Source organism: Nomia melanderi, chromosome 7 (genome assembly GCF_051020985.1).
Source record: "Nomia melanderi isolate GNS246 chromosome 7, iyNomMela1, whole genome shotgun sequence".
Classification (NCBI taxonomy): Eukaryota; Metazoa; Arthropoda; class Insecta; order Hymenoptera; family Halictidae; genus Nomia; species Nomia melanderi.
The window spans coordinates 2,408,065-2,426,090 of NC_135005.1; the positions used below are offsets into that span (position 1 = coordinate 2,408,065).

General features: G+C 31.8%; 1 protein-coding gene across 5 annotated transcripts in view; it reads left to right on the plus strand.

The window, feature by feature from the left end:
• Positions 1-6,430: 6,430 nt before the first annotated feature.
• Aplip1 (JNK-interacting protein Aplip1) overlaps positions 6,431-18,026 on the plus strand; it is a 29,507-nt gene continuing 17,911 nt past the window's right edge. Inside the window, exons 1-4 of one of the 5 annotated variants that reach the window (XM_031970259.2) lie at positions 6,431-6,681; positions 11,199-11,471; positions 14,848-15,089; positions 17,430-17,705. In XM_031970259.2, the coding sequence (XP_031826119.1) occupies positions 11,263-11,471; positions 14,848-15,089; positions 17,430-17,705 (727 nt within the window). In that variant the 5' untranslated portion in view covers positions 6,431-6,681; positions 11,199-11,262. The remainder of the gene's footprint in view (positions 6,682-11,198; positions 11,472-14,847; positions 15,090-17,429; positions 17,706-18,026) is intronic. The other 4 variants (XM_031970255.2, XM_031970257.2, XM_031970256.2 and 1 more) reach the window with 4 other exon arrangements.

The window sequence follows — 18,026 nt, forward strand, 5'->3', positions numbered from 1 at the left end:
TCCGGTTCTTGGCAAAGCAGATGCAGCACATTACCAGTGTCCATCACTTACCACTATCAGCTACCATCCAGTGCCTCTACCCTCGCTGAATTATACCAGGCGTTCCTATGGCATTAAGAGAATTGAGAGTATCCTCTGATCTACGTAGAAGATACTTCGTTTATCGTCGCATCTGCCACTCACTAAATCGTTTTTGGTATTGTGGACTCATATGTTCTTCGGGGGAGTAGCTTTTAGCAATTGCATTTCACACGGAAGTCAATAAATTAAAGAATTTGATTAATCGACCGAGTGTATCGAGCATCTCAGCAAAATATACTGAATATAAAACTATTATGTATTTTGAGTGGTATGATAGTCAAAGTTGGTTAATACTAAAATTATCGTACCCGTCAAAACCACGGGTGTGAATTTTCTTATTTTACAATTATTGATATCTTTGAAGTGTTAAATACCTGAAATGATTTGAAAAATAAATAGTTTCACTTCAATACTGTAACCAGTATGTAAAGAAACCGAAAAAATCGCTCAGTAGTTCTAGTGTCAAATGTTTTGAAATTATGAAGAAGGACAAAGCATACGAAGCGTATCAATGAAAGTTCCTTTCCTCGTTGTCAGATTTAGCACTTATGTATTTTTAGAATTTCGCAGAAACTTCAAAATATTGGGTACTTCTTGTTAAATATTATTCTACACGTTTTCACGAAGAACAAGGTTAAAACGTAATTTAAAAGTTTTATTATTTTTCGTTAATGATTGTAATCTGAATTCTGTATTGTTTCTGCTCGTTAAGTAGCAATAAAATAATTGCTGAATCGTATATATTTTATAAGATGTTTTATTTGGAAAAGGGAATATGCAGTATTTAATTGTTATACTTTGTTTTTTTTCACACAGTAGCATTTGTTAAAACACCATATTAATTTTACTTGGTATTGTATTAGAACGTTCCTTAACCCGTATTTCCAGACCGGTGATCTTCTAGTAACTGAGATTATCTACAAAACCTGATATCTGCTTCGTCTGCTTCGTCGAATTGTTCCTTTGAGGTTGGAACTGAACGTTCCCAATTTGCTGTATTGTATCGAAAGGAGTATAGCATTAAGAAAGGATATAATCAGAGAATTTAGATTTTCTCATACCTCTTCTAAAGAAATGTTTGATACTCAAAGTTTATACTAAAATTTATTAATTATTAGTTATTAATAGTTTCATGTAAACAATGTAATTTTGTTCTTTAATACTATATTAATATTATTATTTTATCAGTCATGAGCCATACTTCGGGTACATTCATTCTTGTCAACATTCTTTCCTATCTTTACTAAAAAATTCAGATATTAGTATTTTTGTTTCTACGTTAATGATTTTCCTTTAAAAGAATTTTATTCTTAACACTTGGAACAAATAAATATTAACATCATCTAGCCACTTTTCCTTTGTTAATTCATGCACTTAATACGACATAATTCTATTATTATTTATAATTCATTTAAATGCTATGAAACTGATTTTTGAAAAATATTTAAAATGTTCTTAACGTATCTTTTACTTTAGGTTTTCTCGAATAAATATTGCTATCGTATCAACATTTGTCTTCTTCATTGGTCTACCATCTCGTTCCATGTGTTCCCGAAAGGAATCAACAAAATGGATTACATTTTCTTAAATCTACATTACTTAAATCCCTACTTAAATCTAAAAAGTGTAAAATCTGCACAATACAATTGTTTTTGTTTATCTCCTTCGCAATTTTTTTCTTCTGAAGAAACATTATACGCTGAAAATAAATTTTACGTTGGCTTTTTCATAGAAAGGTTTTATTTGTAGTAAATTGAAAGAGAATTGATACTACAGACGAAATACTCTTGGACTATTCTTAACTCGTCAAGTTTATCCATTGCAGCTAGTACAAGCAACAGTTGGAGATAGCATTCCTTGAATTGAGAATATCGTCCAGACAACTTAAATTATTTTTTGAATTTTATTTGCATGTGTAATATTTTTATATTGATAATTAGTGAATCATTTATTTTAGTAAAGAATTTAGTATTTTATTTATTATTTTAGTAAAGAATTATTTATTTTAATTATTTATTAATTTTAGAGTAAAGAATTTATAAATTTCAATTTTTTCGAGTTGTGTTATGATGTTAGTACTAAAGAGTCCGTTACTTTAAAAATATGCAAGTTAATAAAACTCTTGTTACAATGGCAAAAATTCAGGAATTCATTGCAATTAATAACGTTTACAGTTTTGAAATAAGAAGTAAACGTTGTCGATGTAATTAAAAAATGTGAAGCAAATAGAATTATGAATCGTTTGCTTCTTGTGAATTTCTAACAAACATATTAAAATTAAAACGTTTTAATTCATTTTAAATTTCTTCAATTCCTTATATCCCTTATATGATATTCACGGCATCTTAATTTCTAATAAATGTATATGCCGAGAATGTCTATATAATATTTAATTAAATTAAATTTTTATTTGAAATGAATTTAACAATTATTTCATAAACATAACATAAGGATTAACATAAGAAATTAATTGCCTCTTTAATTTTCAGTTTTGTAAAATGTTCTTTTCGCAGAATCTAATATTAAATTTATTTTTTATTTCGTTCCCGATTTTCTTGATGGAACACCCGATATAAATCGCCTACTCAAGACGATTTCATCGATTAGCAAAAATAGTAAAGGAACTCTAAGTAAGAACAAGACGATGGGTATTTGCTGTTTGCGGACAGTAAAATCCTCTTGGTGTTCGCTTTCAGTACGAATGAAACGGTTTGATTCAAACAAAGGGGTTGAATGCGATAGAGAATGAAAGGAATCGGGGAAAAGATTTCTGTTGCTAATGCAAATTCGCACATGTTATTGGTATACTACACATTTTAATTATGAAATGTAAATGTTGATTGGAGTTTTTACTGTCATCTATTAGAGGTGATGAATGACCATTTCGTAAATATTCTGAATAGGTAAGTTTTAATGATGAATTTTTAATTATTATTAATCTAATAAAAATCTATCTAAACATACTTCTTTATAATAATATTTTAATGAAGGTTCTTGTAACTAATTTTTAGGGTATGAACGGTCCATTTAGACCATTTTAGATTATGTTTAGATTTTTATATTCAATTTAATTTTATTTCATTCTTACGGTCATAAAAAATATATATATATATATATATGTACTTAATACATGATATTTAAACAATTTGGAAATATATTAAACAATGACAAGAGTGCAAAAAATAATAAATTCGACGTAAAGAATGAAGAAATTAGTTACAAAATATTACAAACATTAAATAAGTTTATTGATCTATTTAAAAATCGCGAAAGAAAATTTCGTGATTGTTATAGGTAGGTATAGATTCTATTTATAAAGTTTTACTAATTACAGTTAGGTTTACTGACCTAATTTGGAAATCAGGCAGAAGAATCGTAGGGTTGCTTAGTGAACTGCGTTTCGCACAGTATCGCTCGAAACTTTTGACGCTGTCAACTTCTGTAACTCGATTAACCGACATTAATTATTCTCTCTCGGTTGTCTATATCTACTGTCTCTGCTTCGACACTTTATTTTCGTTAACTACATCTCACTTTGCACTGTACAACATATTTTTACCGATGCACGATAAATGCAGTTGACACTTTAGATTTTTCTACAATTTCTGAAATGCAAGAAAGTTAAAAAACACTATGAAACGTTTTCCATTTTCTATTTTTCTTTCATTTAATAAATTGTTTCGACTTTATGAGATTTTTATGGATGCTGGTTCAATAATTAATACACTAAAACGAAAAAGGGAAAAGAAAATTATAAATTGGATTGGTTAAGAATTTTATGATATGATGATATATCTAATTAGAATTTAGTCTCCTACATATCTGTTTCTTCTAATGTACGAGGTTTTCAAGACTTATGTTTACAGCTCTGAGGTATTGCATAGCAGTGGAATACATTCTGTATCATTCAAAGTAGTGCAGGTACTCCTTTGGGAGAGTCGAATCGTATATTCGTTTCCCTGATCAATTCCTACATTAAAAATAAATGTCCCAAGTTCTTTTTTTAATATTAATATTTCATTAACTGATTAAATATTAACTCACATGAAAATAATGTTTGAGCCAGTGTTTCATTCTAAGGAACAAGATAAATTTTGAGTGCGACTTAGCTTGTAACTAGTTTCCAAGCAAAAATACAGAACAATAGCGGGCGTAAATATTACACGATATGAGACAACCTAATGTTCACATGTGCAAACTCTTTAGTGAAATGCATTAGTACACTCGCTAATGTGGCGACATAGGGTATGCACGTACATATGTACACACTTTCATAAGTAGAATTTTGTTATTCAGAACAAAATTGTTTAGTTCAAGCAGCGAATCTTATAATTCCTGGTTTATATACTGAAGTTTTATAAATTTGTACTACTTAAATAACATTATTTCTCATAGAATATATGATATCTTATAATATAATATTTAATATTATGATATATTTTTCATTCTTATAATAATATAATATAATAATTATTATAATATATAAAATCTCACGAAATCAAAACAACTGATTTAATGAAACTAAAATAGAAAATGGAAAATGTATCATAGTGGTTTTTATCTTTCTTGCATTTCAGAAATTGTAGCAAAAATCTGAAATGACCACTGCATTTATCGCGCATTAATAAATTATAATATATATTTATATTATAATATTAAATATAAAATATATATCATAAATATACATAAAGACTAAGTAGCATCAACACGTTCACAGTCTCAAAATCCGAGTCATGATGATTTCAAATAAATATTTAATAAACTACACATAACTCTGACAACAAAAATTTCTGTAAGCATAAGTAGCTTAGAAACAGAAAACTGCTTCTATTCTTTCCAAAAATATCTCTGGTTTTCTACCTGCTTGAGTTCTGATTTTCCTCCAACGATCGTTTTAATTATCTTTCCATTGAAGATCTATTGCCGGTAAGTCCTTGGAAGCTTATATTTTTGTTTACACGGTGTGTCGCACAGCGGTTCAAACAAAATTCATGAGAATCAAAATAATTTGCAATTATTACCATCGTTTACCACAAGTAAATAGTCTCTATTTAGACATTCACTACAAATAAATAGTCTCTATTTAGACATTCACTACAAATAAATAGTCTCTATTTAGACATTCACTACAAATAAATAGTCTCTATTTAGACATTCACTACAAATAAATAGTCTTTATTTAGACATTCACTATTAAATGGTGTCTTGAAAAGCAATCATGATTATAAACTTCTATATGCAAAATATACGAAAAAAATATTTATAGTTAACCGATATTTCATTTAAAAATCTGTAAGATTTTGAAAGATATCAAAGGACAGTTACCAATAATAAATGTCATAACTCATGTTAGTTTAAACTAAATCTGATTTTCTTATTATCAGTTCCAATAGTTGAAAGTAAATGAGAGTATGGACGAACATACAATTCTTCTTTGTTTGTATTAAGTTAATAACAAAATACAGTCGCAAGAGGGACATAAGATCTTCAAGTTATAGAGGTTTCGTCTTATCGAGTTTTCGAGTAAAAGAGGTTTAAGAAAAGAAAATTTTATTTCTATGGATTTCTTAAAGTTTTGGTCTTATGTGTAAATGAGAATTTCGACTTGTAGAGTTGACCTTCGGCTGAATTCAAGTTGTAGAGGTAAAATACACATTAAATGTGAGGCAAATAATTAGTTACCTATAAAATTATAGAGTTATAGAGTTACAGAGTTACGGAGTTATAGAGTTATAGAGTTATAGAGTTATAGAGTTATAGAGTTATAGAGTTATAGAGTTATAGAGTTATAGAGTTATAAAGTTATGGAGTGTCAGAGTGTTAGACTCTTAGAGTCATAGAGTCATAGAGTCATAGAGTCATAGAGTCATAGAGTTATAGAGTTATAAAATGGCAGAGTTGTAGTCATTAAAGTTTCCAAATTTTCAGTTATACAGTTTTTTATAGCGAAACAACAGAGAAGCAAGAAAATGTACAAGTTACAAAGGTGTCCGAGTCATTGAAGTGCGATTATAATTCCGGCATCGTCTAATTACGGAGAAGCCCAAGGAAAAGGGGTTAAAAGCATGAGCAAACTGAGAACGAGGGGAAACAACGACATTTCAAATTTCCTCCCCCTGGATTTGCTGTTTGGCCCGCTGTAGCAAACGCAGGCCAGCCAGGTCGCGATTGAAATATTCAAGTCGGGAAAAGAAACTGCAGTAGCGAACGTGCCTCGTTCGGGCTTCGGCCTCGGTTTGGCCGGCTTGTCTCTCCGTTCGATTTCCTGGCGGCGAAAGTTCGCCGAGCGTCCGACGGGGGTGTGCGCGGCGCCTATCACGCAGGAATCAATAGGGCGTCGTGTGCGGCGTCGAAGCGACGGTGGTCACGCGACGAAGTCCCCGAGCCTCACTATCAGCCACATCTTTTACCCGTTGGTTCCGGGGGGTCGACGAGCAGCTCTCCCCGAGGCCGTCACGGCCGCCTTCAGGACCGACCGTTCGACCCCGCGGCCCTCGTTCCCGATCCCGGCTGGAGAATGGCGGACACCGAGTTCGAGGAGTTCCGACAATTTTTCGAGAAGCTGCCTCAATACTTCAATACGACTCTGTCCCATTACACGTGAGTAGAACCACGGTTTCCTTCACCGACTGGCAATTAGATTTCCCATGGACGTTCCGAGCGACCGTTTCGTCGCGTTTCGACGTTCGGGGATGAAGCGTAATGTCACGGGAAATTCAATATCATCGTCCGCGAGACACGATTCTGCTGGGATCCCGTTCAGCGATCATGGAACTGCAGATGTTTCTTGCCGTTCCGCGATTCGCTGGTTTCATTGGATACTTCTCTGCGAGACAGACTCCTCATACGTATTTTGTAGGAATTTGCACAATGACGAGTCTGGATTGTATCAAAAGATGCGGAGGAGAAATGAAATTAGCTTCGACTTGTGGAATTTCGTTTGATTGATGAAAGGGAGGTTCGTGGTTTGATCATGCTACATTTGAGATGAAGGTTGTGTCAATCTTGTGTTATTGCGACACACTGCTGTGAATGCTGTAGGCGCAGAATATCCGGGGGTTGGATTGAGAAAATTGTGACAGGGTTGCGGATAAGCTGTTCGATGATTGTGCCCTTTGGAGTTTGCTCGTGGGATGCAGGAAACTGAATGATTTAAGGAAGATTGATTTATTGATGGGATTTAACGGATACGAACGTGTATAATAATGTGTATTGACGCGAAAAATTGTTGTAAATATGTATTATTAGTGGGAGCAGGGGAGAAGATTCTTTTAACCTGACGGATGTAAATACTTCAAGTGGCTCGCCTACAGTATTATGCACTATTTTATTCATTTATTCTTGCCTAGGTGCATATGTCGCAATGTGAAATATTATTTTTGGAAGTTTGAAGTGCCTTTTCTTGGGTATCGACAGATTCGAAGTGCACCAACCGCACTGCAGTCTGCATTTAGTACGTTGCATCGTTTTCGCTCGGTGTGTATTTCACTTTTGGGAGGAGATTAGGGGGGTTAGCCATGGGTGCATCGAGATGATACACTACGGAGGCGCGGTCGATGCTGTTTTTCGTGCGCGAAAGAAATTTAGTGCAGCAAGATGTAGTCTGCGTAAAATATTTTTACCCGGGGGATGATTGAAATATCACTCGAACGCTTCCAATAATTTATTTGTGGAGATCTGAACCTATTTTGGAAAGATCCATAAAAATCTTCATATGAAATCACTCTGAGTATAATATATAATACATATTACAAATGCAATTTTTACACAATATTTTTATTCACTAATTTACTAAAAATTAAAAAATATTGTTCCAAAGAAACGTTTTATTTGATGATTTATTTCACTTTAAAAGGAGCTGTTGTAGTTGTTTTTGAACTGGATCGAAGTACAGTACCGTTCATAATTATTCATCCGACCTTAAAGGTATAAAAGTTACTTTATACTTGAAAAATAAAATCATTTTACGCGGTAAGCCTATGAACTGAACTACAATATGGTAGTATTTATGTAAATATCGTCCACTAATTTTGATTTAAATAGCGTTTATTATCATGAATCCTATTAGTTATTTGTTTTAAATTTACGTCGATAATATTCATTGTCTAAAACTTTCATATTTTGATAGTTGTGTGCAATAATTTTTAGCGTTTATCGAATTAATTTTATTAACATTGATCGATTTTATTTTGTAATTTAATTTAACAACCGCGATTTGTAAAGTGATTAAATTTTATTAAAGAAATTTGAAAAACTTACGTAGACATTCAGTTCACATGGGAACAGATTGTGAAATCTTTCTATGATAATCGTTATAATGTAAGTAGAATTTTTTCAGTCACAGCTGATAAACGGGATACGTAACATACATTTAAAGGTGAAAAACCAAGTATATTGAAAGTAACTGCAAAAGTAAATGAAAAAAGTGCACTTTTAAATGACAAAATATTTGGTAAATTTTCATACCTTGAATTTTTAAACAGGGAAAAGCCTGATTAAGAACTCGAGAGCGATTAAATCAAGCATTACATTTAGGCTTATTGCACTGTTTATTTAAACAGCGTAATTAAAAGACATCCTCTAATTGTTTTCGTGCAATTGTATATGCTATAGCTGTACTATTCAAAACATAAAGATTAAGTCTAATACCACTAACATTAGCTGTATTTTAAGATACAGTAATATCATGTAGATTTTATTTATTTAATACGGATACTCTCAATTCGTCAGTAGAAAGAATTAAAATCGATACGAGTCTACTAAATTAATGAAATTATATCCGTCCTGTACGTCACACTTGATTATTTATCTCCTAGACGAATCCAGTTCGCGCTATTAATGGCCCGCGTCCGCGCTCCATTTTTATCGTTAATTATCTAATCGGACGTCCTCATTTCGTCAACGCTGTAGAGTTATCTTTAATGAAGTATCCGAAAAATATCAAGACTCTATTGTCACAAACTTCTTGAACTTTTTGAATCTATATAACCTCCGAGCGATAAAAGCGACTTAGTTTGTCACTCACACTTAAATCTATCTTCGTATGACTTTTCATTTTTATTTCTTTACTTGAAGAGTTTTTTAATATTTCAGTAATAGAACAATATTAACAATATTAATCAAATTATATTGTCGTGTACATCAGAATAGTAAAGTAGAATAATTCATGATAATTGTTTTCGTTTATCTTTAATTTTATTTGATCTCGATCACAGAATGATTAAGACGACACATCTGTTTACCTGTTGGTCGACAGTATTTGAGAGTTTCTTAGCTGTGACGAAGTGTTTCTTGAGAGTTCTAAACGTGTCAGCTTGCTGAGCTTTGATCCACTTGCCGTCTAAATGGATAATACTTTAACAGATTGTATACTGGAGTACTATGTATAGAAACTTCTTCAAAATTTTGAATAAAACGATCTGCACACATGTTATCTAAGACTGTTTCAAACAAATTTCAATTATCCGTAATACGACAAAAATTTAATTTCAATTATTAAAAAGTAACAATTGAAACCGCGAATTCCAAAGCAGCACAAAGCAACCAATCAACATTCTTAGACAATATTTCTTTTTGTTCATTAATTTATTCATTACTTTTTTGTTGATTCTTGTTGCAACCATTGACTACATATACATCTTCATTATATGTACATTTTTAATATTATTAACACGTGGAATGCCACACGATTTCACGTAATAAACTATACAAAATGAAAAAAATATATGAAATTATCCCATTGAATCGTTTTACTTTTATTGCACGTTTATCTTGCCGAATGTCACCACATTGGGCAGCATTACTTATAATATAAAAATGTTTGTAAATAATCATCGTTGAATAGATTGAATTATAGTAATTTGATTTGGTCGTGAGTCACTGGTGACCCCCATGGCATTCAGCGTGTTAAATACGTCTGAGTAAGCTCAGACCTACATCAATAACTCATATGGACAACGTTAAAAAGTGGACTTGTGATGTTTTGGAATTCACGACTTCAATTTACGGAATAAACTATTTAATTACAAAACCTATTTCTTCATGCCTTCGGTTATGCTTGTCCGGAAGATGATTCGTATAATTATAAAAATAAAAGGTTTGCATGAAAAAACATTCATAAATGAAAAATTTAATACTTTACAGTGATCTATAGGGTATTTTGTAGCTGATGGTCGAAATGGAAAAAACATAATTTTATAAAAAACAGTAAACATTAAATAAAAATGTGGGACAAAATTTATTTGAAGTTTTTGGAAAATATGTAGATTTGGCAGGTTAGAATGATTACGGTGATATAATTAATATGAATTTATCCTGCACGATGAAATAAATCGAACATGTAGAAAAAAACTAATATAATTATTTTTTTAACAACTTGCATTTAGTTATTTATTAGTAGAATGTTGAAGCTCAGTATTTTCTAAAGACAATGTCTCAAATAAACGAAGTTTATTCTATATATATTTCCTATTCATTTTCACACGAAGAATAACCCTTTGTATATTGTATCATATGTATTTAGTCAGGGGTGAATCAAGTGCACGTGCGCATTCACGTTTGATTTAACAAAAATGGGAGACATTCGATATTTTTTTTCTATAGAATAACATCCCTTCTGATTGAATCAGCAGTTACAACAAATCAACTTTTTCCATATCTACAGTCCTCTTCGACATTTCCTGTAAATGCGTGTCAAGATACAGTACTGGAAAAAATAGTAATCAAGGGCGTATTTCTTACCGTTTTCCCTCAGTCTTTCGCAATTACAAGCGAAAGAGAGGGATCATTTGTGATATTTGCGTCAAGTTCAAATAAAGTAAAATAAAAGAAAAAACTTCTAAAGAAATGAGTGAACTAAAATAAACAGACATCATATTTCTCAAACAAGTAAATAAAAGAAAACTAAATGAAATAAAAGAAAATCAAACTTCCAAAGAAAGTAAATGAAGTAAGAGAAAAGAGAATCATGCTTTACAGTATCATTCGTGTTCGATGGATTCGATGTCTGTCCCTTCTGAAACTGCCAGATTTCGCTAGTCAACGACTCGAATGAACATAGTAAGATATTCGTTTCACGATAAAGACGTTTTAAGGTAATTCTAACGATCCTGTTCAAGGCGTTCGTGCTCCCCGGATTAATGATCGTGAATTGTTGTTGAGGATAGGCTCGTTCACGATGTCATGATAGACGACTCGCCGACCTCGTCGCAATACAGCGACACAGAGGTCGGCAGAGCATGCGACGGGGTTGCCGCCGATTCCGAGGATGACGACGTGGTGGTGATACATCGCCACGACACTCAGAGCGGTCACACTTCCGGGGACGACAGCGAGGATCTCGATCACAATTGCTCCATCGTCGCTGACAGCGACTTTAGGTTGGTAACATCGTAAGTGTGCCACCATTTTTCTTCTTCTTGCTTGTGAATTTTCATTTGAACGCGTTAGAGTTAGATGTTCGAACAAGGACAATGGAAGTAATTGATGAAATGTAACGGGTGGTTTACCCGACTCATGTTTTTAACCCCTTACGTTCTATAACGTAGTAAAATGTGGATGCAATTTTGTCTTATATCAGAAAAGATTAACACTAAACGTATCGTAATTAAATGACCGGTTTCAAAATATGACTTAAAATTCTGCATTTTCTTTCGCTCATTTAACTTTATACCAATTCCTGTATTATCAGACGAATTAGTTTTTCAATTTTTGTCTTTCTTTTTGTTTCGGTTTCCACTAAAAAATATTTACTGTCTAACTTGTTTACTTTTATTTTGTAACCAATTATTTGGTAGGTTTAATGTTAATAAATATTTTGAATGTCAGTCAGAGAATAATCTACAAATAAGCAGCCTTTAATAAATGAAGTTTTTGGTATAGTTCACTTTTCTTATAATATAATAATCTAAGATTTTTGATTAGTTATAATATATTTCTATTCTGCTGAATTTCGTCGTGTTCGAGGAAATTGAAATAGAACTCAAGGGGTTAAAGCACTCATTAAATATTTATCGTAATAGAGGAGAAATAGATATCTGATTTAACACAGTGGAATCAATTGATAAAATATACAGAATGGACCATTTGCTTTATATTTTACATATTCGTATAGTAGGGTGATAATTATAAATAACAAATAAAATTTATCATTGCAATCTTTATAACCAGTATTTCCATAAACTGAAAGTTTCTATAAATTTCTGTAGTTTATGTAGAGTAGAATTCTGTTATTAACACTTTCAAATCCTCTTGATGTATCTCTATTTTTATAGCATCTTGTTTTCCTTTTCACATATTGAATGTATTGGTATAGTTGGGAACATTCTGCATAATATTCAGTTTTTACTTGAACAAAAATGATCTGTTTGTACTGTGAATTCTTTGTGTGTATTTGGATACATCCTCTTATAACCTTTGCATGCAAGAAGGAATGAATTTTAGGTCGTTTAATTCGAGTTTCCTGTATAATACCTTTTCCTACAGCTTTCTAGAGTCATATTTACATTTATATCCTTTCCATTTTCATTTCCCGAAGAAAAGATGTTAACACTTTTTCAATTTTAGAAATGCATCATGATAAAAGCAAGTTTGCATCTGAGTTTGTTGAGAACGTAACCCATAAAGAGAGTTTTGGTGTCATAACATCCTACATCCCTAGAGAAAAGGAATATCCTTTCGTAAATGTATTGGGACTAGCTTACATAACATCCGAATGTTAATGTTATGAGATAGAACCGTGTGTATCGATTTAAGTAGCATTTACAATTAATTCGCTAATTATGAACATGTTAACAAAAATGAATATAATTTTATTGAATAGAAACTGACGAATTATTTAGATTATTCAAATATTTCTAGTATTAAATAATTATTTGTAGGTTATGCATTCGTTCCATTAAATTATTTTGCAATTAGAATTTTTATTTTATTATTTCCTATTCGACAGAAAGTGAACAATTGTTATTTCTTATCTGAGCCTGTTCATGTGGATAATAATATTGCATTTGAACTCTTTTTCATAAAATCCTGTTAATTTTGACGTTATCTATAATAATGTTTCAATTGATGTAGGATATTCCTACTTATAGTGTCATTTGTTTAAATATAAATAGCAATTCGTTGTTACAGTAATATTTGTAATTAATACACATACATTTTTTCACTTAGCATTGACTTTTTGTTCATAGATTGATAATAAACATAATTTATTCAGATGATCAATATTTAGTGTAATTTCTAAACGGTCTGATACATTTTTTAAAAATGAATTATAGTACTGTAATTTTAGATATGTAAAAATAAGCTAGAAACTTCAAATTATATTTTTGATAACAAATATAAAATCGTATACAGGTAAAACTTAATTTTGGTAAAAGAGGACTGGTAAAAGGATGTAAATATTTGGACGTACTTAATCGAAAAGATTATGGAGGTATACCAATTAAAACCTTTTCATAAATAATAATCCATTTGTGCTTGGTTCGTTTGGAGAATGATATGAATATTTTGCTAAGTATATGGAACTTATTAAATATTAAAATTATTATCCAGAACAAAAGTTTTTATTCATTATGGTACAAACATTATGAATTTTTGGTGACTTATTTAAGTGGTTTATACCATGTCGCTAAAGGTTAAATAATAAATAATCTGCCTCTTCGTTATTACTTTACGTTCTTCCTCCAATTCAAGGGAAGACAAAGATAAAGACAAAGTATGTATACGAGGCACGCAAAGCTAGTATACAGCCTGTCAATCGATAATTATATACAAGCTGTTGTTTATGTTTTTCATAAGTGAAAAATAATTTGTATCTATAAATAATTGGTAAACTCGGGCTCAACTTTTCGTCAAATTAACAGAGAGTGGGGTTAAGTGGGCGGGAAACATGATTGAAAAGTTAAAGTCAGGCTTACTAATAATTTATAGACACAAATTATTTTTTAGTTCAATTCTTTGCTCCATCATTTTCTCCCGATTAATTATTTTATCCTTAATTATTTCTCAAGAGAAAAAGAAATTATATATTCATTGCACAAGTGAATTTAATGTACAAGCTATTATAAGTATTTAATACTGTCGATTATGGATGAAGTAATTATGAAATTTAATTTAAAATTCAATTCAACAAACACAAAAGACTCCAACGAGATCTTAATATTGCAGTGCAAAGGGTTAATAGGTTCCTAATCCAGATCTATTCCTAAAATACTGACTCTCAAACTCTATTATGTGACACAGTATATAACATTCTAAAATAACTGTATGAATTCTGCAAAAGTATGCATTCAATTTATTGTATTACACTTGCAATTCGACCTGCAACATTAAATACACTCATCTCTTGATTAATGGGAAATAAAATATTTTTTATTCACAGTCAAAAAATAATTTTAGAATACAACATTCTATATAAAATTGAAAGAAATACAAATAAGCACTACAAATATACATAAAATTGAAAGAAGTTCTTCTGTCATTTTATTAACACTATTTCTATACAAATATATGAAATATATATTTAGACATCTCTCTATGTACTTTTTGATATTGGCAGACTATTTACATGATTATCGGTCGTGTAAGAAAAGCTGTTTCGGATAAATTACGGGATGAGCGTATAATGTGTATCAATTGAACAAATGTTATGGCTTGTTCTCAATACGTTAACCAATTCACATCCTGAAATCCTAATAAAAATACACCTCGAACGGCATGGTGAAAGGTAGCTTAGCTCACTACACGACTACCCTTGGGTGACATTAGCTTGTTCGGTGGACTGAGCAGCAGGGGTCGATCGGCAGGCGTCGGTGGACCAGGTCCCGGAGGAGGTACCACTTCCGTATCCGGTAGCGGCGGTAGGGACAGCGTAGTCAGCGACGTTGGTGACTCTTGTTCGAGTTTGAGCTCTTGGCCGACGCCGGAACACGTGCCGTCAAATCGACCTGGAAGCGGCGGGACCGATCGTAGACGTCGAAGACTACCGGAAATCCCCAAAAATAAAAAATGTAAGACAGCTGAATATGAAATACTGACGGATTTTTGGTTACGTATTCATTTAATATTTTTCAATTATTGGTTATTTTCTATAGTATATTATTTTCTGTATATGAAGACGTCGGAAACTACTGGAAATCCCCAAGAATTAAAAATAAAAGAGTGCTAAATATAAAATATTGAAACACCTTTTGTTATATTTTCATTTAATATTCTTTTAATCATTGGTTATGTCCTATGATATGATATTAGATTTACAAAAAACTTATAGACAATTAATTACGTGTAAGACAGTTCTATCAATTCTGGTACATATGTAGAACATTCAACATTTAATTATTTTAAGGGGTGATTCCACAAGCTAAACTAAAATTAAAGATAAAAATGCTGGTTAATTTTTAAATATTAATTGATTAAACATTTTTCTGAAGCATGTTAATTCACTAATACTGGTACATGTAAATAAACGTAGACTCTGATGTATATTTTAAAAGGTAGAAACAGAAAAATAAATTACATGCTACATTGATAAATTTTAATGATCAATAATTTGAAAACAAAGTTGAAGCTATAATCTTTTTACTATAAATTTTCTTAAAATATTGGTTGTGTATAATAGAAAACATGGTCAATTCGTTATAAAATTATAAATCTGGAATTCCATTAATCAATATGATTTTTAATAATTTTAGATAAATGCAGCATTCAAAATGAAATACAAATACATATAAATATAACAATACCTTCACTCGAGATTTATGACAATCGTTAGTGATTATTTAGAAAAGGTGCCTCCCCACCAATTTCTATGATCTTTAAATATCTTATCAGAGTCATCATTTTGAACAATTATACCCTATACACGTTACGTAGACTTAGTTTCTAAGATATTTGCACAAAGCTTTTGATGAATTTAGATTTATGGTTGGTAGTGTGTACCGTACTGCGCTTCTTACAACAAACATGTTATTATTTGTGTTTGAGTATTAGATACGTGTTCCTTCAGAATGATGTCTTACCAGTCATCCATGAGTGAGTTGTTGATAAAAGTATGTAGGTACAGTGACAGTGTTAAGGCCATTAAAGTATACACAAATCTATTCATAATGAAGTTACATGAATTTTAGGTATATGCGATAATTATAATAAACTGTTCAGTTATTAATAGAATGTAACGTTATTCACGCTACGATGAATTGCATAAAATGTAATAAAGCAGTCATATTTAATAATGAAAAGTTAATTGTGATACGTATTACGTACACAATGGAAACAGGAAGGGTGTTAAAATGGAGTGCAGAGTGTTAAGAAGCTTGACTTTGATATTAGTGTATTTTATAACACATGGTTTGAATATGTACATTTACTATTGCAAACTATATGCTGTTTTATCATATGATGCTGCGACCTTCGCGGTAAGAAATTTTAATAAACGAATTATGTATTTCAACTGCAGTCATTGGCCATGCCAACTTTTTTGACACGATGGCAGAAACATTTCCAAATTCTAACTCAGTTCAAAATGATAAAGTAATAGATACAATTTAAGTCACATTAGGGCTGGTTTGACTTGTATTTAGATTTGATAATAAATAAGATAATAAATACAATTTATGTTTATGAAATTTATTAGTAACGATTAATCCAAATGCAGATTACAAAATATAGTGATCGAAATGATGGCTCCGATAACATATTTCAAGTTCATTGAAATCGACGTGATAGCCCCTTTTGTAAATAATTAATTATAATTAATCAATTCTTGCCCGTAACATTTCATTTCGATATTTTGCCATTTAAGCAAATATTCTTAAGTTAAAAAATCGTATGTTTATACCTTCAGTATTCAAGCATTCAATCTGACACCGATCCAATTACTTCAACATCAAAGTATCATTTGAGAATCACATGACCTTAAGCAGGGAGGCGGTCTATATTACGAATTGACCATATCCTGCGTATTTCTCATCACCTGTTTCAATCCATAGATCCAAAGATATCACGAATACAACCGCAGAATCTGCGACCGCAACGAAAGAAAATCCATAATGACTTCTACTTACGTCACGGCACTTGCTCGTGGCTCTTACATCTGACCAAGACGTATTCCCTCGGTGGTTGTTACGATGGTTACGATCATTTCTCATCGAATTGATGCCTATCAATCGTTGATTGACTATTCGACGGTGTACTGAAATTAAAACTCTTAGCACGCGAAGTTCGCGAGTCTTCTCCTTTTTGAAGCTATAAGAAGAATAAATGGTTGATAATGTTCAGTCAGTTTTCGTGTGGAAATTTGGGAATGTTTATTGCACGTGATCGTTCATTTGACCAATGGTTTCCATTTTCAGGTCTGCCTATCGGTCAGACGACCATGCAGTCCTCGTCCTCGCTGGCAGACGAATTAAGCGCAGCCAATGGCTCGGCTTCTAGCAGGCCGCATTTAGTGTTACGAAAATGTCACTCGAGGATCCGTCATGAAGACAGTTCGCCCGATAGTGAGCGAATGGCGACTGACAGTGGTCATTCCACTGCGCATTCGCCGGAAAATGGGCCGAAAAGTGTATCCCCTATTCCCTGCAGCACCTTGCAGAACACAGACTCCGCTTCGCCTAGCAGTACACCAGGTAACGTTTTTAACTTTCTAAAATATCATCAATCATTTTTCATATTTGCTAGTTACTGTGGGAACTCGATTAACCGAGTCACTATTTGTCGCGATTTATCATTAGCGGCGTACATAACACCGCTCATAACGATGATGTGTAAGTTACAAAATTAAATGGCACTTTTTTTAGCTTTGACGTGTTATACAATCATTAATGAATTAAAAGATTGTGAAAGTTCAAATTTAATAAATTAATTGTTATAAGGATAAAAGAATCAAATATCGAGCCTTTCATTTCAACAATTTACACGAACTGATTTTTAACATTTCGTTTGTATTA